The 26,704-nt window shown below is 37.2% G+C and overlaps 2 protein-coding genes across 8 annotated transcripts; one reads left to right on the top strand and one right to left on the bottom strand.

Annotated features, from left to right (window-relative positions):
- Positions 1 to 1,299: 1,299 nt before the first annotated feature.
- LOC147541325 (protein SABRE-like) lies at positions 1,300 to 20,558 on the top strand. 2 transcript variants are annotated; one of them, XM_086673441.1, is made up of 24 exons: positions 1,357 to 1,772; positions 2,551 to 2,662; positions 3,547 to 3,819; positions 4,195 to 4,306; positions 4,385 to 4,457; positions 5,702 to 5,924; positions 6,074 to 6,244; positions 6,355 to 6,432; positions 7,168 to 7,422; positions 8,702 to 10,828; positions 10,938 to 12,765; positions 13,029 to 13,129; positions 13,355 to 13,714; positions 13,902 to 14,020; positions 14,916 to 15,174; positions 15,351 to 15,575; positions 16,083 to 16,222; positions 17,337 to 17,409; positions 17,940 to 18,041; positions 18,143 to 18,310; positions 18,542 to 18,847; positions 18,973 to 19,140; positions 19,234 to 19,609; positions 19,915 to 20,558. In XM_086673441.1, the coding sequence occupies exons 1-24, from the start codon at positions 1,702 to 1,704 to the stop codon at positions 20,046 to 20,048; spliced, it is 7,854 nt and encodes a 2,617-aa protein (XP_086529567.1). In that variant the 5' UTR covers positions 1,357 to 1,701; the 3' UTR covers positions 20,049 to 20,558. The 2 variants fall into 2 exon arrangements, with proteins under 2 accessions (XP_086529566.1, XP_086529567.1); XM_086673440.1 differs by having other exon boundaries at positions 1,300 to 1,772; positions 4,195 to 4,457.
- Positions 20,527 to 26,511, bottom strand: LOC147541324 (GATA transcription factor 18-like). 6 transcript variants are annotated; one of them, XM_086673447.1, is made up of 13 exons: positions 26,347 to 26,484; positions 25,824 to 26,224; positions 24,580 to 24,666; positions 24,363 to 24,496; positions 23,930 to 24,043; positions 23,674 to 23,788; positions 22,809 to 22,868; positions 22,564 to 22,629; positions 22,330 to 22,389; positions 21,672 to 21,737; positions 21,439 to 21,510; positions 21,071 to 21,139; positions 20,593 to 20,967 (listed from the first exon to the last, which is right to left on the bottom strand). In XM_086673447.1, the coding sequence occupies exons 2-13, from the start codon at positions 26,193 to 26,195 to the stop codon at positions 20,956 to 20,958; spliced, it is 1,227 nt and encodes a 408-aa protein (XP_086529573.1). In that variant the 5' UTR covers positions 26,196 to 26,224; positions 26,347 to 26,484; the 3' UTR covers positions 20,593 to 20,955. The 6 variants fall into 6 exon arrangements, with proteins under 6 accessions (XP_086529574.1, XP_086529573.1, XP_086529571.1 ...); XM_086673448.1 differs by lacking the exon at positions 22,330 to 22,389 and having other exon boundaries at positions 20,527 to 20,967; positions 21,044 to 21,139; positions 26,347 to 26,511; XM_086673445.1 differs by lacking the exon at positions 26,347 to 26,484 and having other exon boundaries at positions 22,324 to 22,389; positions 25,824 to 26,318.
- Between the last annotated feature and the right edge of the window lie 193 nt (positions 26,512 to 26,704).

Raw genomic sequence — 26,704 nt, 5'->3', positions numbered from 1 at the left:
TAACTAAACCTAGCTAGCTTCCATTTGTTTTTGTGTCTGCATTTTTGACCTCACAATCTTTGTTATTGTCCAAGATGTCCATTTTCTTTCTCAACACTAAGTGCCATGGGTCGACCCGGTTAGGGCCAGTCCGTCATTATGATGCCCAGTTAGCTACCGACAATCAACTGACTCGGGTAGAAGTTCAACAAAAAAAAAACCGACTCGGGTAGTTATCAACTCGGTTTCCACTGTTTAAGTTTTGGATTCGGAACATGAATTCATACCCTTTACAATTTACTAGAGTTGAGAAAACCACAACCAGTATAGGGTATGTTTGCAACGTTGATTTTTCATGTAAGGAGAAAGGATAGAAGTTGCAAAAAAGAAATTAGTGAGATGGTTAGAGGATTGCAACACTGTTACAAATGTAATTAATTCATCATAAATACGTTATGTATTAAAATAAATTTAAAATAAGAGTTGTGATTTTAGATGAGAACACGTGACAAAGATTTAATTTATTGATTCAATAAATGATTTCACGTTTTGTGTATTGTTCAAGTGACTTTCGATTTTTCGAAGTGGATGTACTATCACTGAAGTAAGGGCCATGTGGATAGGGTCGGAAGAAAAATCTGAAAACTCAAAATTCGTTATAAACACCTGGGGTTCCAGTTTTGAAGTGGTAACCAACATTCTACATGATCCTAATATCTTATATTCGCCAGACAATTAGACGTCACAATCTTAACGTCTCACCATTGAATAGAATTTAACCTTCTTTTTCGTTTTCAATTAATTAGACATTATATAAAATTCTTACTGCTAACATGTTATAAAATTCATGTCTTATTGAGCTGAGGAGTAGTCATTTTGGGTGTCATAAAACTTGAATAACTGAAAGGCTATGCAGGTTTGAACAAATTTTGGAAGCCAATTTATGATAAACACCCCATAATTTTAATAGACTTAAAATTTCAGAGTCCAACCGACATGGCTCGATGAGAGAGTGAAACCACAGTCACCCGACCAGACCTGATTCCCACCCCTATATTTGCAGGAAGTCCATTTTTTTTTTTTTTTTTTTGTTGAGAATATTGGAAGTCCATGGTTACACCCATAAAATTGCAAAGTTTGGGTGGTGGGCCAAAAGAGAGCTTGGTCCAATAAATCCAGATCCAAAATCAAAACAGTAAAAGCCGGCATTGTCATTGTTAATGGGGGCATAAATGACATTTCACAAATGACAAAGACATATCATGCACTTTTATCGAAAATGAAGAACTAATGTACCCGAACCAAACCGGATCTAAAATTCCATCGAATCCAAATTCCCACAGAAATAAGAACCAGTTCTTTTAAAATCAGTTTCTTCTGGTTTTCAGATCGCGGATCCAAAGTTGTAGTATAACTCTTTACCTTCTCTATCTCTCTCTACTTTCTCTCTCTCTCTCTCTAAAATCGTAAAAAAATTATCACTTGTCGATCTCTACTTACTGAAACAACATCACGGTTCGTCACCGTCAACACTTCCTCAGAAGCTTGGAAGGATTTCTCAGAAATGGAATTAGGTTTTTGAAGTTATTACAACTTGATAACTGATATGAAGAATGTTGTTGTGGATGAGTTTTACCTCATCTGGTTCTTCTTTGTGTTCTTCTAATGAAACGATTATTATTGAAGATCAATTAAGTAAGATCGGTAATTTGTTTGGTTGGAATGGCGTTTTCACCTGTCAAATTTCTCTTCATGTTCTTACTTTTATCAGTTATTGGATGGATTATCTTCATGTAAGTTAATCTAAACGATTTTTGTTCTTAATTTTCGTTCAATTGTTTTACTTTTGGTACTTCTTTTTACGTTGATCAGTGATTTTTTTATTTTTTTTTTTGCTTTTGTGAATTCACTGTATTTTTGCACTAGCTGGGATCAGTGAGTCTTTGATCTAGAAATGCTTAACTAGAAACTTGAATACTTGATGAAGTTTAAAACTTGGAAACTGATCTTAAATCATTTTGAACAAGCTTAATACACTATATGGTGCTTATGTGGTTCAGAATGCACTAAATTCATTGAGAATTTGGTGCATTTTTTTTTGCATGTAGAGCTATTGAGTTATCTTATCTCTCACCCAAAAAATACAGTAGTTAACGGTGGAACAAGCTTTATCCAGTTCACTTCTTAAACCACTTCCTTACCCATAAGTGGGTTTGGATGAAATGTGAGACTGAGCTGACCTCTTAAAGTCACTTATTATTGGTGTTACAAAATTCTTGCTTTTTCTACAACTGCTTTTTATAGTTTGGGATCCATGCTTACATAAGATGTAGCACTATTCGAGTACCTCAAAAGATCAAAAAACAATTAGTGGAATTGACCGTGTCTTAAGAAATCACACATTACTTGAATTTGGTCCTACTAATAATAGTTATATTTGTATATGAATATTGATTCTTACCTCTGCTTAAAATGCTTCCAGTTGTAGGCTTTGTGGGATTAAGGAACTATCAATGTGATGTTTTTAGAATTTAAAGTTGTCCCTTTTTTCCTTTATGCATCTTGTTACAGATTCACATCAAGGCTGTTGGCTTGGTTCCTAAGCCGTGTAATGGGAGCATCTGTCGGATTTCGTGTTGCTGGATGGAACTGTTTAAGGGATGTGGTTGTGAAATTCAAAAAGGTCTTCTCTTTTAGCTCATTCCTTGTTTTGGACTTTTGCCATCAAAATGCTATGTTGTCTGTGTTGGCAATTTGGCATTACCCTGCACTCCTAGGCTTTCTCATCAATATTCTGTCTCTGGCATGAATAAAAAGATGGTAAACGGATATGCTCTTGTAAGGTAGATGATATGGGTTGAGTCATCGGAGTAATATCATGGGCTTTTGTGGCGTTGATAAGTTCTGACTTCTGATATGAATCTTTTGTAAATTATTGTCAGCGTAAGTTACATTTTCGTAATCTGTTTTACTAGTGAAGAGTAAAAGGTGAAAAATTGCGATGATTTTCCTCTTTCGACACGTATATAGAGATTTGTTGATCCCATATTGTGAGTGGTTACTGTAGTGAACTTGCATCTTTCATTCCTTTTCTCAATTCAATTTTTAGACTATTGAGGTATTTGGCAGATGCATTTTTTGTTGTAATAATACTTATAAGATTACAAACGAAAACCATAATCCCTAGTCTTGCAAATAATGGTGTTACTTGTTGACAGAATGCAAGTATTTGCTCTATAGCTTTAGCTAGGTTCTGCTGCAGTCCTGCACATGAAAATCTTTGTTTGTTTGGTGTGGATGCTAAAGCACAAACACTTAAAGAAACTTGTACGAGGAATAGCTGCCTTTTGCTCTCTCTAAATATTTCATTGTTCTTAGGATATATTAACTCATTAACCAGCTCTTTACTTAGGACATTCTAGCGCACATGGAAACTTTGTTTCAACTCGAGCTATCTTGCTTTTGTGATGGTCTGGAAGAATAGAGGCGTAACAGCATGCCATTTTAATGAAAATTTTCCGTTCCTCGCAGCTTGCTTATCTATGTCTGACTCGTAATTTCTGTTAGGGTGCTGTTGAATCTGTATCTGTTGGCGAAATCAAACTCAGCCTGCGCCAATCTCTGGTCAAGCTTGGGGTTGGTTTTATTTCCAGGGACCCAAAGCTTCAGTTGTTAATATGTGATTTGGAAATTGTAATAAGGCCTTCAACGAAAAGTGTGAAAAAGGCGACATCTGGGAAGAAATCTGGAAGACCCCGTTACTCTGGCAGAGGAAAGTGGATGGTTGTGGCTAACATGGCAAGATTTTTGTCAGTTTCTGTGACAGAATTAGTTGTCAAGGTACACACATTGGTTGATTATGTGATTATTTGGTAAATGTTGATGTCATCATTTCTTTTGTTGTTTCAGTTAGCAATTTCGATTCATTTACTGCATTCTGTTTATTTCTCAATTTCTTGGCTCATTGATGTTTGGTCTACAAAACATTTATGGTAAAAGAGTGTGGATGCTTGTGCGTAGTTGTTTCTTTTATGTTATTAGCTTTTCCAAGATTCTAAATTTTTTTATGTCCTAGATTATCGTAGCGAAGTTTCTTGGTTTTTGAGTACTAGAAACAACCTCCACATTTGGTCCTTTTTTATTTTTTTAATATATTATTATTATTAGTTTTAAGCGTATTACCCTATCTTTTTATGCATTTCTTACTTATTGCAGGTGCCCAAAGCTACAACTGAGGTCAAGGATCTAAGAGTTGACATATTCAAAGATGGATCAGAACCCACTTTATCTGTCAAAGTCCACCTTCAACCTATACTTGTTCATATGGGTGAGTCGCGGCTCAGTTTCGACCATTCATGCTGTTATAACTCCGGAGAAAGTATTTCTGACAGTCAAACGTCGTTAGGAATGATGGAGAGAGGCTCATCTACCTTGCTGTGTGAAGAATTTTCCTTCTCTTGTGAATTTGGGCATGATAGGTGAGTTCCTACCTTTGCTTATCCATTTCTTTTTTTGAAACTCTGAATGAATATATGTAAGAACAAGATATATACTAGATTTTGGTGTGGAATGGGTACATGTTATAGCATTAAGGCCTTCCATCGACATCGTTTCTTGAATTAGTTACTTTCTCTCGCGTTCTTCCTCTACTTTCTTGAACAAGATATGTACGATCTTCAACTGCAAAACCAAATATTAAAAGCTAATCATGATTTTGGAAAAAAAAAATTAAAGACACGAGTTTACAGAATTAAATTCTTTAGTAATTCCGGTCATCATAATTTTCCCCGCCTTTTAGGTTTCCTTGTAACATGGCCAAATAACCACTAAGTTTCAAGCAAGGAATTAAATTTCGAAATAATTCGGTCATTTATGCCTCCGAAATTTCCATCGAACCGAAATTTAACTAAGTTTCTCTTAATAATGCTTAAATTTTGAAATATTTCGGTTGAAATGATCGCAATATTTCCATTTCATGTCTAAGAAATTTCATGGAGTGAATCTCCTTTAATAGGAGCCAAAAAATAGCCGTTGGGGCCTAACGGCTACTTTGGAAAAGGTCTCCAAGCCTCTCAGGGAGCCCAGCCCGCAACTGTTGAGTTTGCCCTTAGTACTGAGAACTTTGGGCTTAATTGTTTTGCTCATCTGAGGATGTTCTGACAAAAGACTTAAATGTTGAAGAGCATCATAGTCATAGACTCATAGACACTTCTATGGGGTCTTATTTTTAGATAATCATAACGGTTTTGGTGTGGATGATCTCCATGATATGAGCACTAGCAAGAAATCAGAGTACCACTGATCAATTATTCCACTGTTAACCTTCGGCGAAGATGGATGGGGCCAAATGACTTGATTTTCTCTTGAGGATCATCAGAATGATCAAGATGCATCACTACTTGTTAATTCGACCTTTTAAGTTTTAACTACTATTAAATACTTCTTCGGGGTCAAAGTGATTCTTGGGTACTGCAGGTCTTTTAAGTATCCCAACAAGAAATAATACAAATAAACTAACTACGCATATCGTCAAACTCCTAAACAGTAAATAAATAATATTGGATAATTAGGGACAATTTTAAACTGGGTCTTTTCTTGTTATAAGCCAACTAATATAAGGAGGCAGCATACCTTGTTTTGTTACCTTTATGTTTAGTCTTCTGTCTGTAGTCGTGCACTCATGGAAATATTTCTAAACTAATGGAACTAAATATATCAACAGGGAGGTAGGCGTCATCATCAGAAACATAGATGTTACAAGCGGGCAGGTCTCCTTGAATTTAAACGAGGAATTGTTTCTAAAGAGCAAGTCTCCTGTACAAACTTTGGTTAAGGAAGATATAGCTGAAGGGGCTACTTCAGACATTCTAGCAGCTAAAACATCAGAGAAGAAGCAAAGTGCAGTTCTGTCACTTAAGAAGTACACTTCCTTGTTTCCTGAAAAGGTTAGTTGGGTTTGATGTCGAACTCGTGATCCCAGGTTGCGTATTTGGAAGTTTCAGATGATACTGAAGATAAAACTTTTGATATAGGTACGGCAAGTTTTTGAAAGCTTCTTAACACATCAATTAACAAATTGTATTTTCTCTGGAAGGTTAGCTTCAATCTGCCAAAACTGGATGTGAGGTTTGTGCACCGAGCCCAAAATCTGGTTATCGATAGTAATGTGACGGGCATTCAATTGAGAAGTAGCAAATCGCTGTTCAACGAAGACGTGGGGGAAAGTACACGCTTTGATGCTCAGCTGGACTTCAGTGAAATACATGTACCTATTTTGTAATCCTTAGGCAATTCAGTTTGCAGTAGTAATATGTCAGTTACATTGTGCAGATTTTCTATTTGGTGACGCTGACGATTTCTCCATCATCTTTTCAGCTTCTTAGAGAAGGTGGCACTTCTATATTCGAGATATTGAAACTTGCTGTGGTTTCTTCTTTATACATTCCGACACTGGTAAGCCTTCATCTTCTGATTATTACATGTCCATTGTCATTGACCTTATCTGGCTATCAGTGGCGCTTTAATTGGAAAGGGTGTTTCCCAAGCGTGTGGTCTGTACGTTTGCAGACAATAACATATGTATGGACATGTGATGTTTATCTTTCTGTCAGCTCCTCCGTTCAGGTTGCATTTTGATGGACACCTCGCTGCACTTGACTTGAATTTATATTGTAATTTCCCACTTATCCAAAATAAAAGTAGTAGATTTGTCTTTTAATCGTGGCAATTGCTCCATCTTTAGAGAATATCTTATCTCTATAAGCATTTTAAAGTTATCAAATAGTTGATTGATAGGAGAATAACATTTTAAACTAAAATTTTACCTATTCCCGTCGTCAAATCTTGGAGTTGCCACTTATGCACCTGCTAGGGATATTAACCTTCAGGAAAGTACCGGGGTCCTCTTAAATAGATATTGATGGTTTATGGTGTTGTGAAAGTCTGAGATCGAAGCTAGCAATTTCTGGTGAAAGTTATGATGGTGGATATGGAATATTGCAGAGCCTATAATATGGTATTCTTTTAAGATAGGAGCATATGGCATCTCCACTACCATACTGACCAGTGTGCTGAACCTTTTTCTGTTATCTTTCTGTTTTTGAATATTCATTGCGTTCTTTTCTACTTTTTTCTCTGTTCATTTCTTAATTCTTTAGACTTTGTTATTCCTGACGTCTTTTCCTTCAGCCAGCAGCATCTCTTAGAGCTGAAGTTGATGTCAAGCTCGGCGGTACCCAATGCAACATCATCATGAGTAGAATAAAGCCATGGATGAGCCTTCAGATGTCTAAAAAGAAAAAAACGGTGCTTCGGGAGGAAAGCTCTAGAATCCAAAAGTCACAAACGACTGACAAGCTTAATGCCATCATGTGGACTTGCACAGTGTCTGCTCCAGAAATGACTATAGTGCTTTATAGCCTGAGTGGCTCCCCATTGTACCATGTAAGTACCAGCTATGTTGATGTCCTTTGTAATTGATAAGTCTTAATTTGTGTGAGAATAGTCCCACATGGGAGAATGAGTAACTAGCAACCAAGAATATAAAGTATAGGTCCTCTCCACTCATTGCCAATTGGTTTTGAGTTGGATGGCCACAAACTTAACATGGTATCAGAGCTAGGCCCACACGTGATAGGCTTAAAAGCCACACTTGCTCCACGTCACCCGTAGAGAAAAAAAAAATACACGTGTTAGGTTCAAAGAACGCCACACGTGAGGGGGCGTGTGAGAATAGTCCCACATGGGAGAATGAGTAACTAGCAACCAAGAATATAAAGTATAGGTCCTCTCCACTCATTGCCAATTGGTTTTGAGTTGGATGGCCACAAACTTAACAATTTGGAATAGCGTACACTTTTGAAAGGTGTGCGAATCGTGATACCATACTCCCATGCATGATACGTGATAATGTGTGCTATTATAGTCCCTGTAATATTGTCCCTTCTATTTATCTTTTATTCTCTTCCTGTAATATTGTACCTTCTATTTTTTTTTTTAATCTATCAGTGTCTCTGCTAATTCTCATTGTTTCTCACATTGGAAAATGCATAAAATGACCTGTAAATATTTGACTTGATCAGTGGTTAGTTGTTTCTATGTCTATACATATTAGTAATTAGTAAATAATGAATAGTCATGTAACAGGCTGAATGGTCTTGTTTAATGTTCAGTTCTTAACATGGGCGAAAAATTGATTTTGCCTGTGGTTTGTGTAGAAACCCCGATTCCCGAGATTCATAGGTGCTACGTGCCATATCCTTATCTTGGCCCCATATTTATAATTTAGTTTTTTGAAAACTTAGAATGAATATATTATTGAAATAGAATAGCTATGTACATAGGATAGGGAGACTTAGGATGATATTTCACGACATCCAAGCCTCCCAGTTAACTACTACGTATTTATAATTTAGTAATTTATGCTGTTCATAAATTTCTTTTGGTATTTTATTATCAAGTGCTACTTGAGGTGTATGTTCGGCTGTTTTGATATTTTACTATTTTGACTGGGTTTAGATTATCTAGTGTGTATAAATAATTAAAATATCCAGATAAATTTGTGTAAACTAGTTTTAACTAGGCTATTCTGTTAAAAAGAAATGCATCTGGACCTATTGAAGGCTTGTTGATTTTAGGATTGAAATGCTTTGTTTATATATTATATTATATATATTGTATTATATAAATAAAATCTCATAGTGTTGATTCCTTCATGGTGTAGGGCTGCTCACAATCTTCGCATGTGTTTGCAAATAATATAGCGGCCACAGGAACTGCAGTGCACATGGAACTTGGTGAGTTACATTTACACATGGCTGATGAATATCAAGAATGTCTGAAGGAAAGCCTCTTTGGAGTAGAAACCAACACAGGTTCTTTGATGCATATAGCAAAAGTGAGTCTTGATTGGGGGAAAAAGGAAGCGGAGTCACATGAAGAACATATTTCTGGTAGGTCTAAGTTGGTCCTCTCTGTTGATGTTACTTCTATGGGCATATACTTAAGCTACCAGCGTGTCGAATCACTTATATCAACTGCAATGTCCTTTCAGTCACTTTTAAAAAGTCTGTCTTCTGGAAAAAGAAAAACACCAAATAGGGGTGTCCCCACTAATAAACAGTCAGGGAAAGGGGTTCAGCTCTTGAAACTAAATCTTGAGAAATGTTCTGTAAAATTTTGTGGTGATGTGGGTGTTGAAGATGCAGTAGTGGCAGACCCGAAGAGAGTCAATTATGGATCACAAGGCGGTAAAGTGACTATTAATGTTTGTGCTGATGGTGCACCACGCCAAGCAAACATTATATCCCTAATGCCCGAGGGTTGTAAACATCAGAAATACTCGGTGTCTCTTGATATCTTCCATCTTAGTGTCTGTGTGGACAAGGAGAAGAGCTCCATCCAAACAGACCTTGAAAGAGCTAAATCTATCTACCTGGAATTTTCTGATGAGCAGAGGCCCGACAAAGAAGTAACTTTGTTTGATATGAAAAATGCAAAATTTGTACGCCGTTCTGGTGGTGCGCATAATAGTGGGATTGCTCTTTGCTCTCTTTTCAGTGCAACTGATATTTCTCTGAGGTGGGAGCCTGATGCACATATATCACTGTTTGAGCTCGTGTTGCGTTTGAGGTTAATGGTACACCACCAGAAGCTTCACAATCAAGTGAAGGAAGAAAATGGGAAAAATTTAGTAGAATCAAATAAAAAGGATAATAATGCAGAGCCACTTCAACAACTTGACAAACACCACAAGAAACAAGAATCTATTTTGGCCATTGATGTGGAAATGTTGAATATAGATGCTGAGGTTGGGGACGGTGTTGATGTGAAGGTTCAGGTTCAGTCAATATTTTCTGAGAATGCTCGGATCGGAGTGCTGCTTGAAGGACTTATGCTTAGCTTTAATGATACCAGGGTCTTCAAAAGTAGCCGGATGCAAATTTCTCGAATTCCTAAGTCATCTCTTTCAGATGCAAAAGTACAAACGAGGACATGGGATTGGGTTATTCAAGGTCTTGATGTTCACATTTGCATGCCTTACAGATTGCAGTTGCGGGCTATTGAAGATGCAGTTGAGGATATGTTGCGAGGATTGAAGCTTATCACAACTGCTAAAGCTAATCTTATTTTCCCCAACAAAGAAAGCTTGAAACTTAATAAACCTAGTAGTTCCTCTCCCTCAAAATTTGGACGTGTGAAATTTTGTATACGTAAGCTTACAGCAGATATTGAGGAAGAGCCAATGCAGGGTTGGCTTGATCAACATTATCATCTGATGAAAAATGAGGCTTGTGAATTGGCTATTAGATTGAAGTTTCTTGACAATCTTGTCTCAGAAGGCACTAGTCAGTGTACTTGTAAAAATGTTGATCAGCCGGAGGGATCCTCTTGTTCAGCTGAAAGAAAGGTGATTAACTATAACGGGGTTGATATTGATTTACATGATACTTCAGCTGTTCAAAGATTGAGAGAAGACCTCCATAAGCAGTCATTTCAGTCATACTACCAGGCGTGCAAGAATCTGGTGTTCACGGAAGGATCAGGTGCGTATAAGGAAGGATTTCAAGCTGGTTTTAAGCTTACTGCTTCGAGAGCTTCCCTTCTATCTATTTGCTCAACAGACTTGGATGTAACTTTGACAAAAATAGAAGGTGGTGATGCTGGGATGGTTGATACTATAAAGGAAATTGATCCTGTTGCTCTAGACAATAAAATACCATTTTCTCGAATGTATGGGTCCAATATTCTATTGAGTACAGCTTCTCTTGTTGTTCAGATTAGAGATTATACTCCAATGTTCTCTGGAAGTGTGGGTAAATGTGAGGGGCGTCTTGTCTTAGCACAGCAGGTAACTTTCTATGATTTTTTTCATGGTGTATTTTCTCTTCATTATCGGCTGCCTGATCACGTCATCTTGACAAATAACTCTCTCTCTCTCTCTCTATGTTGGTATGCAGGCAACATGTTTTCAACCACAAATGCAACAAGATGTGTTCATAGGGAGATGGTGGAAAGTGCGCATGCTTCGGTCTATGAGCGGTACAACTCCACCAATGAAAACATACACAGATCTGCCTTTACATTTTCAGAAAGGGTACATTGGATATGGAGTGGGTTTTGAACCAGCTTTTACAGATATAAGCTATGCTTTTACAGTAGCTCTTCGCAGGGCTAACCTAAGTGTTAGGAATAGTGGTCCGTTAGTTCAGCTACCTAAGAAGGAGAAGAGCTTACCATGGTGGGATGAAGTAAGGAACTATATACATGGAAAAGTTAGTTTGCATTTTAAGGAGACCAAATGGGACATTCTTGGGTCAACTGATCCCTATGAAAAGCTTGACAAACTTCATGTTGTATCTGGTTACCTGGTGATCGAGCATTCAGATGGCCTTGTTTGTCTTTCATCAGAGGATTTCAAATTTTTCTTGAGCAGTTTGGCGAGCTTAGTAAACAATTGCAGTTTAAAACTTCTTGATGGTGTGCCTCCAGGTGCACCATTCCTTGAAGTTCCTGCTTTGAGTATTAACGTCACTATGGACTGGGAATGCGATTCTGGCGATCCACTCAATCATTATTTATGGGCACTTCCTGTTGAAGGGAAAACACGTTCAATAGTCTATGACCCCTTCAGATCCACTTCTCTATCCCTTAGATGGAATATTTCTTTTCGTCCCCCTGTTCCAGTATCACCCTCCTCTGCAGCAGAAGCAAACAAATTGTTGAAAAATATCTTGGTTGATACTCCGACCTTGAATGTTGGTGCCCACGATTTGGCCTGGGTTATCAAATTCTGGTATCTCAACTATCTTCCTCCTAATAAGTTGCGTTCTTTCTCTCGATGGCCACGTTTTGGAGTCCCAAGAATCCCCAGATCAGGCAATTTGTCTCTTGACAAGGTGATGACAGAATTTATGCTTCGTATTGATTCCATGCCAACTTGTATCAAATATATGCCGCTAGATGAAGATGATCCTGCCAGGGGACTGACGTTTAGAATGACAAGGTTGAAGGTTGAACTCTGTTATGGCCGTGGCAGGCAAAACTTTACTTTTGATTCTAAGCGTGATCCTCTTGATATTGTTTACATGGGTATTGACCTTCACATGCTAAAGGCGTATTTGAATAAAGAAGATTCTCCTGCTTCAAAAGAAGTTCAAGTGGTAAAGAGTAAAGATTCAGTATCCACATCAACGGACAGAGTTAGCAATGACAAATGTAGTTATATGAGTGGTTGCACAGAGAAGCAAAAAGATGATGGATTTCTATTATCATCTGACTATTTTACTATAAGAAGGCATTCTCCAAAGGCCGACCCAGTGAAATTATTAGCTTGGCAAGAAACTGGAAAACAGAATTTTGAGACAACGTATGTTAGGTCAGAGTTTGAAAATGGTAGTGAGAGTGAGGAGCATACACGATCCGATCCAAGTGATGATGATGGATTTAATGTAGTAATTGCTGATAACTGTCAGCGGGTTTTCGTTTATGGTCTAAAGCTTTTATGGACGATTGAGAATAGAGATGCTGTGTGGTCATTCGTTGGTGGATTATCCAAAGCATTTCAGCCTCCAAAACCTTCTCCTTCTCGGCAATATACACAGAGAAAGTTGCTTGAGAAGAATAAAGTTCCCAATGAATCTGAAAAGCCTCAAGAGGATGCTAGTAAGCTTTCACCTTCTACCGTCCAAGATTCTACTCACGAATCTCCACATGTGGACAGCTCAGGTTCAAATTCATCTCCATCTCATTCGGCTAAAATTGAAAGTTCAGCATCGGGTTCAGGTGGTAAGTCTTATAATACCTTAAACCTGTTTTATCAGATCGGGAATTGCTTATATTTGTTATAGAACTTTTGGGGGTCACAAATAACAATTGTTTCAGGTGTCTACTGTTATTGCTTGTAGTTTAAAAAAGTTCATCAGGGATACACATGATATCCCATGATGTCATAATCTAATAGTCACTGAAGTTTCGTCAATTTCCTAGAATAATTGGAGGTCTTTCTTGCTGACTCTTTTGTGTCTGATAATTTTTTTGTTCTTTAAAAGCAAAAAACAATAACATGGATGATTCCGGGGAGGAGGGGACACGGCATTTCATGGTGAATGTTATTCAACCTCAATTTAATCTTCACTCAGAGGAAGCTAATGTGAGTACATTGTTTTCAATGTCCCCTGTCTCTTTTGTTGGGAAGTTTGCACCTTGATGTTATTTATTTCTTTAGATATTTGTTACCATATACTTCTACGAAAATATCTGAACTTCTTATAATTTTGCTAATGTGAGTTGAACTTGAACAACAGTTATTTTTTGTCTGGATTTATGAATCAGTTATGTTACTATTTCTTATATTCCTATAATCCTATCTACCCAGGGAAGATTTCTTCTTGCTGCAGCCAGTGGTCGAGTCTTAGCTCGTTCATTTCATTCAGTTATTCATGTTGGTTATGAGATGATTGAACAAGCACTTGGTACTACTGAAAATGTACGTACTCAAGAATCTCAACCTGAACTGACTTGGAATCGTGGGGAGTTGTCAGTGATGCTGGAGCATGTTCAAGCTCATGTAGCACCAACTGATGTTGATCCAGGGGCTGGACTACAGTGGCTTCCAAAAATCCTCAGGAGCTCTCCGAAAGTAAAGCGTACTGGTGCTCTACTTGAAAGGGTGTTTATGCCTTGTATTATGTACTTCAGATACACCAGGCACAAAGGTGGAACTGCAGATTTGAAGGTTTGATTACTGTTGTTTTCTTAGAATTTCTAAATTATTCTGCAAATTATTTCTCTCGGAGTAGCACTCTTCGGCATCAACCATAACAAATTTTGTACAAGATGGTAGATTATTAAAGAACTGAGTAACATCCATTAACTTGTAAATTTTTTTGAAATTAAAGTGTTCCTTATTTATGATATTGCAGGTTAAGCCGTTAAAAGAGCTAACCTTCAATTCTCCTAATATTACTGCAACAATGACATCCCGCCAATTCCAGGTTATGCTGGATGTACTGAGCAACCTTCTGTTTGCAAGGCTTCCCAAGTGAGGACATACTACTTTTACTTTTTCTTTTTGAAGTGTTTCTATGGAGCAATTCACTCTCTCTCTCTCTCATTTTTTCTTCTTTCTACATGGTTTAGTGGTTCCAATTAATAGGATGTTGTTGGCCTTGATGAGGTTTTCTTTCATTAGGTTAGGTGTAGCCTCAAGGAGGTAGAGAAGTAACCTCAACTTCTCAATTTATTGTAACATTACGTAATTAGCAAGTTACCACTACCACATACACAGCAATATATAAACATAAACGATTGGAGTAGCAACTGAATAAATGGCTAAAAAAAGAGAAAGTGGGTCAATTTTGACTAATTGACTCCCTAATTCACATTTACACAAAAAATTGAAGTTGATATATAGATATGTCCAATTTTGTTTGTCTTTTTTTTTAAGTTGCGAATGCTTACAAATTTTAGACTTAATCCACACAACATATATCATTTTACTATGTTAAAGCCCCTGTTTGTACGAGTGTAAGCCTCGAACCATCAAGGCATAAAATGAATCGTGCCTCCGTTTGGGTCGACAAGGCGTGTGCTTCAAGGTGTTAGAGCCCCAAATACGCCCCAGAGGGCTCTTCAACCACTTTTCAGAACATACTATTCCTTTGAGATAGTATCAGTCTGAGGATCTAGAGTAATCAGGCTCAACTCAAACTGAATATGAACAATCTAAAGCTTGTTTTCTCCAGAGAAGCCAACTGGACCTTGTAAATTTTCTTTCTAAAGCTTGTCTTCTCCAGAGAAGCCAACTGGACCTTGTAAATTTTCTTTCTTTCTATTTCAAAAGAGGAGCGAGCGTACAAACATCATGTTTTTCTAGAGATGCATTCTTCAGTTCAGACCTTGAATTTGAAGTATCTCATTTAACTTTTGTCATTCAGACCTCGGAAAAGTAGTATATCCACTCTCGTTGAGAATGATGAAGATGTTGAAGAAGAGGCGGATGAGGTGGTTCCTGACGGTGTTGAAGAGGTAGAGCTTGCAAGAATCAGGCTTGAAAAAGCAGAACAAGAGCGGAAGTTGCTTCTTGATGACATTAGGAAGCTGTCCTCTTCTACCAATACCATTTCTGGGGAGTCATGCCCATCTCCAGAAAAGATTGATACTTTATGGATGATAACATGTGGAAGGTCAATACTGGTACGTCATGAATCCTTTGAACAGTTAATAGTGCAATTGTAGCGATTATGTTACTTTAGTGTCCAAACTACTGGTTGGGAGTTTTTCGCATCTGTCAATGCCTAATCTGAATTTTCGAGGTTGGTAGTGTTTTCAATTTGTTTTAGATGCCCTACTTCGCAATTTCGTACTTTCAGGCACATGGATTGAAGAAAGAGCTGGTTAACACCCAAAACTCTAGAAAGAAAGCATCTGCAGCTCTAAGGGGTGCTCTCCAGAACGCTGCACAATTACGACTGACAGAGAAGGAGAAGAACAAAAGTCCTTCTTATGCCATGCGTATCTCATTGAAAATCAATAAAGTGGTATGGGGCATGCTTGCAGATGGTAAATCTTTTGCTGAAGCCGAGATAAATAACATGGTGAGATAAGTTCTAATGCAAAAGACGAAATTTCGATAATGAAATATCACAACATTATTGATGTCCAAGAAGCATTTTGTTTCATAGTTCATATGTAATATGCACCTGGGCACCTTGCCACCTACATTGGTGTTGAAGTATTTAAGTTGTTACTGGCACTTTCTATAATATATCTTTAGATGGTTTTGGGGGGAATTAAGATCTTCCACCTTTTTTGCTAGTTTGTAGTTATTGGCCTTTTGCTTCTTACTAATATGTTTTGTCCTATAGACTCATTTCATTTGGTTTACCTATATGTGGGTGCGGTGATGATCAGAGGATCACTAGTTGAATCTATATGGCTTGGGAAAAGGAAAAAGAGGGGACGGAGACATATATACAATAGGCTCTTGGTAGCACGAGAGCTGTAATGTTAGAAGAGTTGAAAATCTAAAGCATTTTCACCAATCCTCAACCGACTTGTATCAACATTTCAGGAGTCTCATCTCACAGTGTTCTTTTTGGCAGGTATATGATTTTGATCGAGATTACAAAGATGTTGGAATTGCTCAGTTCACAACCAAGTCAATAGTTGTGAGGAACTGTTTGCCCAACTCCAAATCAAATACGTTGTTAGCCGCTTGGAATCCTCCTCCTGACTGGGGAAAGTATGTAGTAGTATACTAGTATCTCCAATTCTCTTGCAATTCCTAGGACACTTGACACTGCTAAATGACTGTTGCATGTCTAGAATTTCTGTTTTCTTCTGTCTACTTGGTCAGTGTTCACATTTTTCCTTGTATTTATATATTGTGCCCCCATACAATTACTTACTCCTCAAACAGTTGTGCATGAGTCGTTTTGTGTAATCATATATGCCCTTTTCTGATTCTTTTACATGCAATTTTACTTTTAGATTTAGTATCCCTTTGCCTCTTAAAATTTTTTTTATCCAAAAGTTCTATTTCCTTTCAAATTACAAGCTCTATGACTGCATGCCCTCCATTTCTAGCCTTGTTGATGCTTGTTGTCTTCATAGGTTTACATTTTTGTACGAATGAAGTAATAATAATTGTTGTATCATCATAATGCGCATTTTCTAATTTTTGGGCAGCTCTGTTGTAGTGGAGAGTACTATATTATATGTCCTCCCATTAGCCTCCTAGGACAGCATAACCTTTGGGTTGTTGGTCATTTTATGCTGTCAGACTGAGCCTGTTGAAAGGCCAGAATGTTGCCACCTCTTCTTACACTTCATTGGGATCGTCATATCACATTTTCACCCTAACCACAGTAACCTGTGGGATGTCATTACCTCATTTATAAAACATAGGAGCATGAATGGGTGTTGAAGTTATACCAGAAACAACATCCTGAACCGATACTTTTACAAATCTTAGGAAGAATTTCTATCATTTGGTCAGAAACACCTTTGTTTAAATGTTAATCAATCCTAGTAGTTATATAAATGGGCACACGGCGTAGGAGAGTGGTATTTATGGTTATAACACAGTTTTATGGAAGTACACATGATATCTACAAACAAGAGTATCTGAGTTGGATTTATCAAGCATTTGATTATCGAAGAAGCAGAATGTATGAACACTGATTATCTGTGTATACATTTAGAAAAATCGCTCTGCCCCCTTCATTAACCATTAATCCCACTAGATTCATAAGTGTCAAATACAGATGTTATTTGCCCACGTACTGGTATATTATGGATTACAACTGAATGCAACTTAAGGTAAATTATCTCAATATCTGTTATTTTGGCTGCAGAAATGTAATGCTCCGTGTTGATGCAAAACAAGGAGCACCAAATGATGGAACCTCTACTCTTGAACTTTTCCAGGTCATCAGTTTTTCTTAATAATATAATCTTTTACAGGGTTGTATGAAAATTTTAGTAAATTGTTGAAGTAGTTGTTGCTATTGAGCATGACGAGAATCCATTTCAAAATGAGATCTATTCCAAAGAGAAGACTACTACTTTACGAGGAAATGTTGTACACCTGGGCAACCCTTATTTTTTTTGGAAACCCTAAAAAGAATACGATGCAAAGTTCTTGGCCATTTGTAGCAATTTATCTCTTAGCTAGCCCATAGTACTTGTCTTGGAGAAAATTGCAGAAGCGGATTTGTTGAGAATTAACTTAAAACTATGAATCTCTTTCAAGATTCTGGAGTGAAGATTTTTGTGAACATTGTACAATTCCCTCTTTTAGCAAATACCCTTCTTGGCCCTTAAGCTAAGATGTTTTGGATTACTCAAGTGAAGGAGTTACTCTTTCTATTAGGCCCATTCTCTAATTTCTATATCCGTAAGCAATGTTGGTGAACAAACTGCATATATACTAACATAATGACGTATGATTACTGTAGGTAGAGATATACCCACTGAAGATACACTTGACTGAAACAATGTACAGGATGATGTGGGCATATCTTTTCCCAGAAGAAGAACAAGACTCGTTAAGACGACAGGCAAGCTGCATATATTTAAAAGTTTATGGCGACGCAGTGTTATACTAAAACTTATTTGGCCAACTGAAACATTGCTAACTGTCATCCTTTTGAAAATGCAGGAAGTTTGGAAGGTATCGACAACTGCTGGTTCAAAGCGTGTGAAGAAAGGTGGATCAGTCCATGAAGGATCCACATCAATCAGCCATTCATCAGACTTATTATCGAGATCAAGTGCACCTGTTATTGCTTCTAGTAGTCAGTCTTCTTCTCATGGAGACACTTCCCAAGTAAGTTTCCTGAACTCTTAAATGGTATATAAGCTCAATGGTTTAATGAAGCATTGAATTAATAGTAGTGCACCTGCACATGGTATACATATACACGATAGACCAGTCCTAAAACTGGTTAACCAACTTTAGTGACTTATTAGAACTTAGAAGGTCAAACACTCGCTCTGAGCGTTGATATCAAGTGACAGATTGTTGTGTATGATATTTGCTCAATTTTGCCTAATGTAGGCCTCAAAGTTAAGAAACGGTAAAGCACCAACAGAATTGAGGCGGACCTCTTCATTTGATAGAAGTTGGGAGGAGAATGTTGTTGAGTCTGTGGCTAATGAACTCGTTTTGCAAGTTAACTCCCCGAGAAGTGGACCTTTATGTTCAACAACAGAAAACCTGGATGAATCGTCAAGATATAAATCGAAAGACAACAAGTCAGTAAAACCTGGTCGCCCTTCCCACGAAGAAAAGAAGGTTGGAAAGTCGAGCGATGAAAAAAGGCCTCGCAAGATGATGGAATTTCACAATATTAAGATAAGTCAGGTGGGTTCAGTTTAACCCTTTGAATTGCGCAAAATTATATTAAAACTTAATTTTACCTTTATCTCGAAAAGAAAGAATAATGTAACTTTTTTTGGGGTGTATTAACATATGTTTTAATTTTGTAGGTTGAATTACTGGTTACTTATGAAGGGTCCAGATTTGCAGTAACTGAACTCAGGTTGCTGATGGATTCATTTCATCGTGTCGACTTCACTGGAACCTGGAGAAGACTCTTTTCACGCGTTAAGAAGCATATTATTTGGGGAGTCTTGAAGTCTGTAACAGGAATGCAGGTATAACTTCTCTGCAATATAGGAACCGAAAGTGTGACAGATTAAATGAGTTTAATTGGAACTGATTATTTCCAATTTCTCTAACTTTCACAGGGAAAGAAGTTCAAGGATAAAGCACATAGCCATAGGGATCCAAGTATAACCGGTATTCCTGATACCGATCTTCATTTCAGCGATAGTGATGGAGAGAAACCTGGTAAACAGGATCTCCCTGTAGCTTTTCTTAAACGACCAAATGATGGAGCTGGTGACGGATTTGTCACCTCCATAAGGGGGCTCTTCAATTCTCAACGCCGAAAGGCCAAGGCATTCGTTTTGCGAACTATGAGGGGTGATGGAGAGAATGATTATCAAGGTGACTATAGTGAGAGTGATACTGAATTCTCACCCTTTGCTAGACAACTGACAATAACAAAAGCTAAAAGGCTCCTTAGAAGGCACACAAAGAAGTTTCGAAGAGGGCAAAAAGGTTTGCATTTTCTCCCTTCCTTTTACTCACCTTTTTGTTTATCTTGGTATGTTTCCGTTAGCACATCTTTATGATCTCAATTGTGGTATTTGAGATATTCGAAGATTTTTATATGCCAACTACAATAAGTAAAAATAATATTTGTGGACGGCATAATTTCTATTGTTACCAATATACGTTGTCTTCTTGGTGTGCCCTGGCCGATTTTCTCCAAATACTGAATATTGAGTTTGAAACTCCTATTTGATGTCATTTTCATTTGTTACTGTCATCTACTTGTTGAAGGTTCTCTTCTCAAATTGCAGGTGGAACTTCTCAACAGAGGGATTCACTTCCTTCTACACCAAGGGAAGAACACTCACCAATTGAAAGTGGGGATGAATCAAGTGGATCCTCTCCATACGAAGACTTCCACGATTCCCCTCGCCCCAGTATCTGATAATGCTTAGGGTTCCCGCTTTGCTACATTTTCAAATCAGATTACCTGAGATGTCGTAAATTATTTGACTCAGTGATAGCCTTGGAGAAAGATTTCGGAGCATCACCGAGTGACACTTGAATAAAATAAGAACATGCAGCTGAAGTACAGGTGATGATGGTGGTTCACAATCATGGTGACCAAGTTGAAGCAGCTGATCGATTTACTTATGTATCAGTAAAATGTAGAGCTGCTGCTTTTCAGCAGCAATGTTTACTTTTATACATTATCTTCAGCTAGATAGGGTTTTCGGCTTCCAGGAATCCCAAGGTTTTGTAAGTAAACCCACATATATTATATATAGAGAGAGATAGAGTGAGAGTAGCCGAGAAAGATATACTTTAAATGGGTCAATAAAGCTCTTAGATAGCTCAGTATTGTAACAAAGCTATTCTCAATCTTAGAAACCAGCTTAATTTAGATACATATATTATAGATGTTTATTTTTGATGAATTTAAACACTTTGATCATATTGAATTGTTTCGAAAAGTATAAAACAAAGAATCAACCAACCCTTTGATCATCTTTCTGCAAGCCCTGGGAACTGTTCATGCATGTCTTAAATCACAAAATCTTATCTTATTTCTATACTTTTATATATATACAAACACAATCAAACTAACAGATGAAACTAAATTTGGCTCTGTTGGTCAAGAAAGAGATATTTGAGACCAACAAAGCTCAACAACAACAGCACACAAACATGATGATAATAGTGCCATTATCACCTACCTATAAACACAACTAATCTATACCTTGTCATCCAATACTTCTCTATCTTTTTTTTCTTGTCGGGAAGCCATTGTTATCCGGTGTACGTCGTTTAGCTAACGCCTGAGCTATAAACAATTTTTCTCCATGTTGAAGTTAAAAGCCTCTCTGTAATTAAAAATTAGTAGTCAGGAAGGACAGTCAACAGATAAGGAATCAGTTACGTATGAAGAGTAAAGATGACCTGATGGTTCTGCGAATATTCTCGTACCTTTTCGTTTGAGTTCGAATGAGTCTCAGCATTTCTTGTTGAAACATGACGGGGCTGACCCATAATTCCCTGCGGGTTCACAAAATCTAGATTCAGATGAGAAATCTTCACTTAACCAAGAAACATATATTAGCAGTACCAGCCTGTAGCTAGGATATAATCAGCAGAAGATAGGTAAAGAGAGAGTGCTGAGACCATCAGGTTTCCCCAAAAGGATGACAAGTGAGTAAAACACAGTAACAAAGTTGGGCCAAGGAACGAACAGAATATCACAGGTACCACCCCGTAGCTAGGACATAATCAAACAGAAGATAGCTAAAGAGACTCAAAGGTGTTTTTGCTGTCCCAGCTAGATACATAGTTTATACCTGCTCGCTGTCTTTGGCAGAAGAGCTTTGGGTGTGAACCGGTAGAGGCTTAGTTAAGTCTTCAGATGTTTCCTGCAAATCCAAACCCAATAACCATATAATTCAAGAAAATGGGTAAACTATACCCAAAAAAATGGAAAACTACAACTTCCCCATGTAATGAAAAGTCATTGTTATAATCGGAATAGGTTCATCGAGTTACGACAAGTTGATAATTTATGAAGAAATAGTACCTTGGCAGTAGCAACATATGGATTTCTGAGGTCCACCGTTGAAGGTTTTGTATCTTCCGGGCTTCCCTGTTCGTTCAATTTTGTCAGAATCCCATTTATGAAAATCAGTGCTTTAACAGAGACAGTATTAAGAACATAATTAGTTGAAGTCTGTTTCAGATCCAACCAAAGGACAGTCAAAACTTAAACATCATGTAGACTATGAACACGTTGGTTGATAAGGTATGGTAATGCATTAGTAACTAAACAGATATATTAAATTAGAAGACGAAGAAGAAGAGTTATTAACATAAAATGCAAACGACAGAAGGAGAATTCGTTAATAACACTACCGCCATGTTTGGCGCGCGGAATGGAATGTGATTACCATGAACAGCAACCCTGTAATGTGATTCTTAGTAATCGCTGAAGTGTTTAGTTTGGTCAGGAATAGGATTGGTTCAGATTGATTTGTACGTAGATTATTTAATTTTCGATTCCAAGGGAGAGGGAATCGCTAACTCACCTACCCCCTGGGATCCGGGAAACCCCCTTGAGGAGGAATCGCAATCCCGTGAACCAAACACCATTATGGAATGAGATTCCTGACATTCACATTCCATTCCGCGCGCCAAACATGGCCTACAAGTAATTTAGATCATGGAAAGAGGACCTGGACCTGCTCAACTGGGTTGGAGGAAGGATCACCAGTTCCAGGATTAAGACCTTGAGGAGTTCTCTGCAGGTAAGGGAGATAACATGAGCAAAATCGCTAGATCGCAACAATTCTTTTTTAAAATTTTTTAAAATTAGACAATGAAGAATGCCATTTTTTTTTATAGTGCCTGTAAGCTTAAAATTTATCCACTTGTTTCGAGTACGTCATCTGTAAAAGACTCCTAAGAATTCTAACCTGCTCATCTGGAGCAGCTGAGGAATCCCTTGTATTCATAGGTATAACTGTAACACCCGGCCTCTCCTGAAAATGCAAGATGACGGATATAACATTAGTAATAGTTTAATAGATGAATCTCGTATTTTCTTCTTTAAATTGATAGAGAATGCCCTCAAAGATACATGACAAACAAGGGGTACATCAAAAGCTTAAGACCCTGTATTTGACGTATAAATGAGAGACAATTCGAGGTTAAACTATACCTGCTCATTTTGACTAATAGGAACACTTCTTCCAGTTTTTGTGAGATCTCTTAGTGTCCCCTGCAAACTGAGAATCAGTGAGACAGATAAAGTATGACAAGAAGTAAATAGAGCGAACAAGTTACAAATTCATTACTCAAAACAAAGTTAATAATTCAATATTGCAACATATGTTTTCTCACTGCACTTGATACAAATATGGTAGATATCTAAATTACAACCCGAATAATTTGTAACTATGAAGTTATCAGTCACAAGCATTAGGCTCCTTTCAAATATTTCACCGAAGCTGGTGTTATAAGGCCAAAATACCAAACAGTAGGTGAAAGAACTACAACGGTATCAGTAGTTCATAGTTCATACATATAACTCTACCTGAATCTTCGTCTCTTCTCTTAACCCTTCTATTCTTTTTTACTTTATGTCTTTTGACTGCCACTTGGGGATATCAGATAGAGAAGTTTGAGAAACAAAATAACTTTGAATCTTAACAATTAAGTTATCATGTAACTTAAAATACGTTTCAACAAAAAAATTGCAACTAAAAATATGATCTTCAAATTATAATCAAGTGATCACAATTAAGAAAGAATAGTTTGGCCTAGCCCCTTTGACTTGACATATGGAAGTTCATGTTCTTACGAGAAGTTAAGAGCAGCATAGATGTAGAAAAAGGAATCAGTATGCCACCCAAGTTCCATTTCATTCCAATTTAGTTTATAGATAAGAATGCTGGTAGAATCCAAATTAAATAAAAAAGAAAATCCAGGGCAGAATGCAGGGAAAATACATTTCAAAGCAACAGCAGCAAATAACAAGAGAAATGTCAAACAAGAAAGAATCTAATTTGTAACGTTATATCAACCTTGTTCGCCCACATTAAGCCGCATGCATTGCATAAAGTCCGTTGACCAGCTGGCCCACGACGCATAGCTGGAGTCGCATTCTCACTGATGCCACAATGTTGACATCTTCGCGGACTACATAACGATTACAAAATATTATGAAAACATTAAAATTCACACAAGAATTGGAGAGGCATGTTTGATACTTCTCCTAGAAGTTCACATTTTATGACTGTCAATCATATTTGCAAAAGAAGAAACAAGAAAGTGACTCACACATTTTCTGGAGGAGGATTACCACCGCCCTGAAGACCACTTTGAGAGGAATCCCAACTAGAAGCGAGGGTTCCATGTTTTAAGGATGCAAATTGACCCTTCTTACGGTGCATCCTATATGAATAAATGGAAAAGTAAAATTTCTTTTAAATATTTAATAGTTTAATCGGTAGATTACTTTACCAAGAACCAGCTATTGGACACCGAATATTACTGCATTAGAAGATTTAACTTACATACTTCTATCACAATCGCAAATCAAGGATTTACATCTTCAAAAGCAACATACTTTAATCTTACCACTGCTATTTGCTTATTGAAGTTCTATACAAGAGGAGTAACCTAAGTCCTATACTGATTCTAAGTTGAATAAAAACTAGCTGATTTGGCAAACAAGTACAATAGGTGATTAGTATCTAGGTATCTCACTTACCTCTGAGCAACCTCTTTACGGACATTATATCGGATTTTTTTATCGTAACATCGTTCTTTTCGCTTTTCACGAAACCGTACAAGAGAAGCAATTCTTCGTGATAGGTTGGAACGCTTTGGAGCATTGCTCATACCCTAGGAGAACAACAGTGATCTGTGAATTAAGAGAGAGAAGACGACGAAAACATTACCATGATTTTAAAAAGTTTCAGGAGTACCCTATTGTTCTGGTGAAAGGAGGGGTCGACCGTAGGCACGCTCGGAGGTACATCACGACCTCCTAAAAGCAAAAGAACTGCTTGCACCTGTTACAAAGCACTTACTGTAAATTATTCATTGGTTCAAAAAGGAATTAAGGCGAGAGCAGCAAGTTGAACCACATAACAAATAAAACAACAGAGGTGAACTTAGGTGTCGACACTCCCAAACACCCTAAAGAGAACGCTGCTAACAAAAGCGAAAGATAAGGATATTATTCTATACATGAAACTTGGACGGATCAAAAAGCTCATAACATAATCACATTAACAAAGACTTTCTTGTACTAGAGGTTCAAAATGTTTCAAAACCAAATACATTTTTCACTCCGCCTTTGTGCCAAATGCTAATATCACATCATACTACGAGGAAAATTTCCCAGAATCTTTTTATCCAAATCCTCAACTCCTGTTGTATCAGAGTGTCAAATACATTACTTAAGAACTTCATGAACATCTTACTCCTATCTTCAAATTCTCTTCTCGATTACTATACGTACAAAAGTTCTATCCATACTCTATACATGATTATAAACCACTTATAACTTGTCCGAAATATTAACAATACCAACTTAAATTGAGAGGCAGAACAAAGAATTCTTGTAGTGTAATTGATGGATTGATCCGAGATAATTAGCATAGACCTGGAAAAGTTTAACTTGTTAGGTCCAAATAAAGGGAAAATTAGTAGGCTAACTCCGGTTAGCCTACTAGTGGTTTCGCCCCAGCCGGAATCCTGTTTAATCTTATACTTCAGAGTTCCAACTTCATTCAAAATTAGTAACAACTAGTATTAGTCTATTAGTATGACTTAACCTCACTTCACACAAAATGTTCATTCATACTTCCCTTATCATCACCATCACTGATCCGAAAACTTAGTGGCTGAAACCTAACCAATTCATCCCTTTGTAGTTCATAGTACTGAATTATAAGCAATACCTCAAGTCAAGGAAATTAAAAAATTATGCCTACCGAATTTCAATCCAAATCGAAATTTAACTTAACAATGCCTTGTCAAAGAAATAAATTTCAAAATATTTTCAGTCAAATGTTTCCATGTCTACCGAAATTTCCACCTAAAACCAAACTTCATTCCTTAGCCTCAAGTATGAGAAATCCACTATGTTTTCCTTTGAGAAAAAAGAAGATTAAAAAAAAACAGAGGAATTGAAACAGAGATGAGAGAAAGAAGAAGAAGAAACCTTTTCATAACTGATTGAAGGAAAAACATAAACTTCTCCTTCAAATGAAAGAGTCAGTTCACCCGTCCGAGTTGGAATAGGACCAAAATTATCATAATTCATTGAAACCCTTCTTCTTCCTCCGGAGGAATTCACTGGTGGTACTTCATCTCTAAGATCATCTTCTGTTTCATCACCACCTCCATCATCATCATCATCATCATCGTCGTGGTCTTCGTATTTATATCTACCTTCATCATCAACGTCATCATGATCGATCTGAGTAGGAGGAATTCTCATGTGATAATCATCAAACGGTCGAGATTGTAAAGGTTGTGGATTCTCCGGCGGTATCATTCGAACATCATCAGAATAACGATCGACAGGAACCATTTTTAGAGCTGAAAACTAAAACCCTAACCCTAATAATAATAGATTAAAAACCTTTTCAATTTCAGATAACAATTCAAACTCTGTTAGTATATCGTATAACTAATAAAGCTCAAAACGACGAAGAAGAAGAAGAAGAAGAATTGAAAATTACCCAAGGAATTGAAACTAATTACGGATTATGCCCTTGGTGAGGTGATAACTGATAAGAGGAGGAGGAGTGTGATATTAAAGTAATTTGATTACTGTGAATCAAATCGAAGTAGAGAGAGAAAGAGAGAGTTTTAGAGACAAGGGAGGTGAAAAAGTGTTTGTATATATATTTGGGGAAATGACCAGGAATATAAGGGAGCATTGAATTAAAGTAGAGTTGATGATTTATTAGACTTAAGTTTCTTATCTAGTTTTGTGATAACAAGTAGGGAGGGTAGGGCCTACTACTACTTTTTCCAAAGTTTGGAAATAGTCATAACTCATAAGCCAAAACCCATTGCTCAAAAACTTCTTACTTT

Source organism: Eschscholzia californica, unplaced genomic scaffold (genome assembly GCF_041429995.1).
Source record: "Eschscholzia californica isolate CP2 unplaced genomic scaffold, dmEscCali1.0.p SCAF_4, whole genome shotgun sequence".
NCBI lineage: Eukaryota > Viridiplantae > Streptophyta > Magnoliopsida > Ranunculales > Papaveraceae > Eschscholzia > Eschscholzia californica.
Note: the sequence above shows the minus strand (reverse complement) of the source record. Positions and strands in the feature narration are given on the sequence as shown.

Excerpts from the sequence above, each read along its gene's own strand:
- LOC147541325 (XM_086673440.1), top strand. The coding sequence starts at position 1,702 with ATGGCGTTTTCACCTGTCAAATTTCTCTTCATGTTCTTACTTTTATCA. Across the intron at positions 13,130-13,354 it reads TTCACTCAGAGGAAGCTAAT|GGAAGATTTCTTCTTGCTGC; the intron begins GTGAGTACATTG and ends CTATCTACCCAG. Across the intron at positions 18,848-18,972 it reads ACAATATTAAGATAAGTCAG|GTTGAATTACTGGTTACTTA; the intron begins GTGGGTTCAGTT and ends TTAATTTTGTAG.
- LOC147541324 (XM_086673443.1), bottom strand. The coding sequence starts at position 26,195 with ATGGTTCCTGTCGATCGTTATTCTGATGATGTTCGAATGATACCGCCG. Across the intron at positions 24,667-25,823 it reads CTTCAATCAGTTATGAAAAG|GTGCAAGCAGTTCTTTTGCT; the intron begins GTTTCTTCTTCT and ends GCTTTGTAACAG. Across the intron at positions 23,789-23,929 it reads AATCCTCCTCCAGAAAATGT|TCCGCGAAGATGTCAACATT; the intron begins GTGAGTCACTTT and ends ATCGTTATGTAG.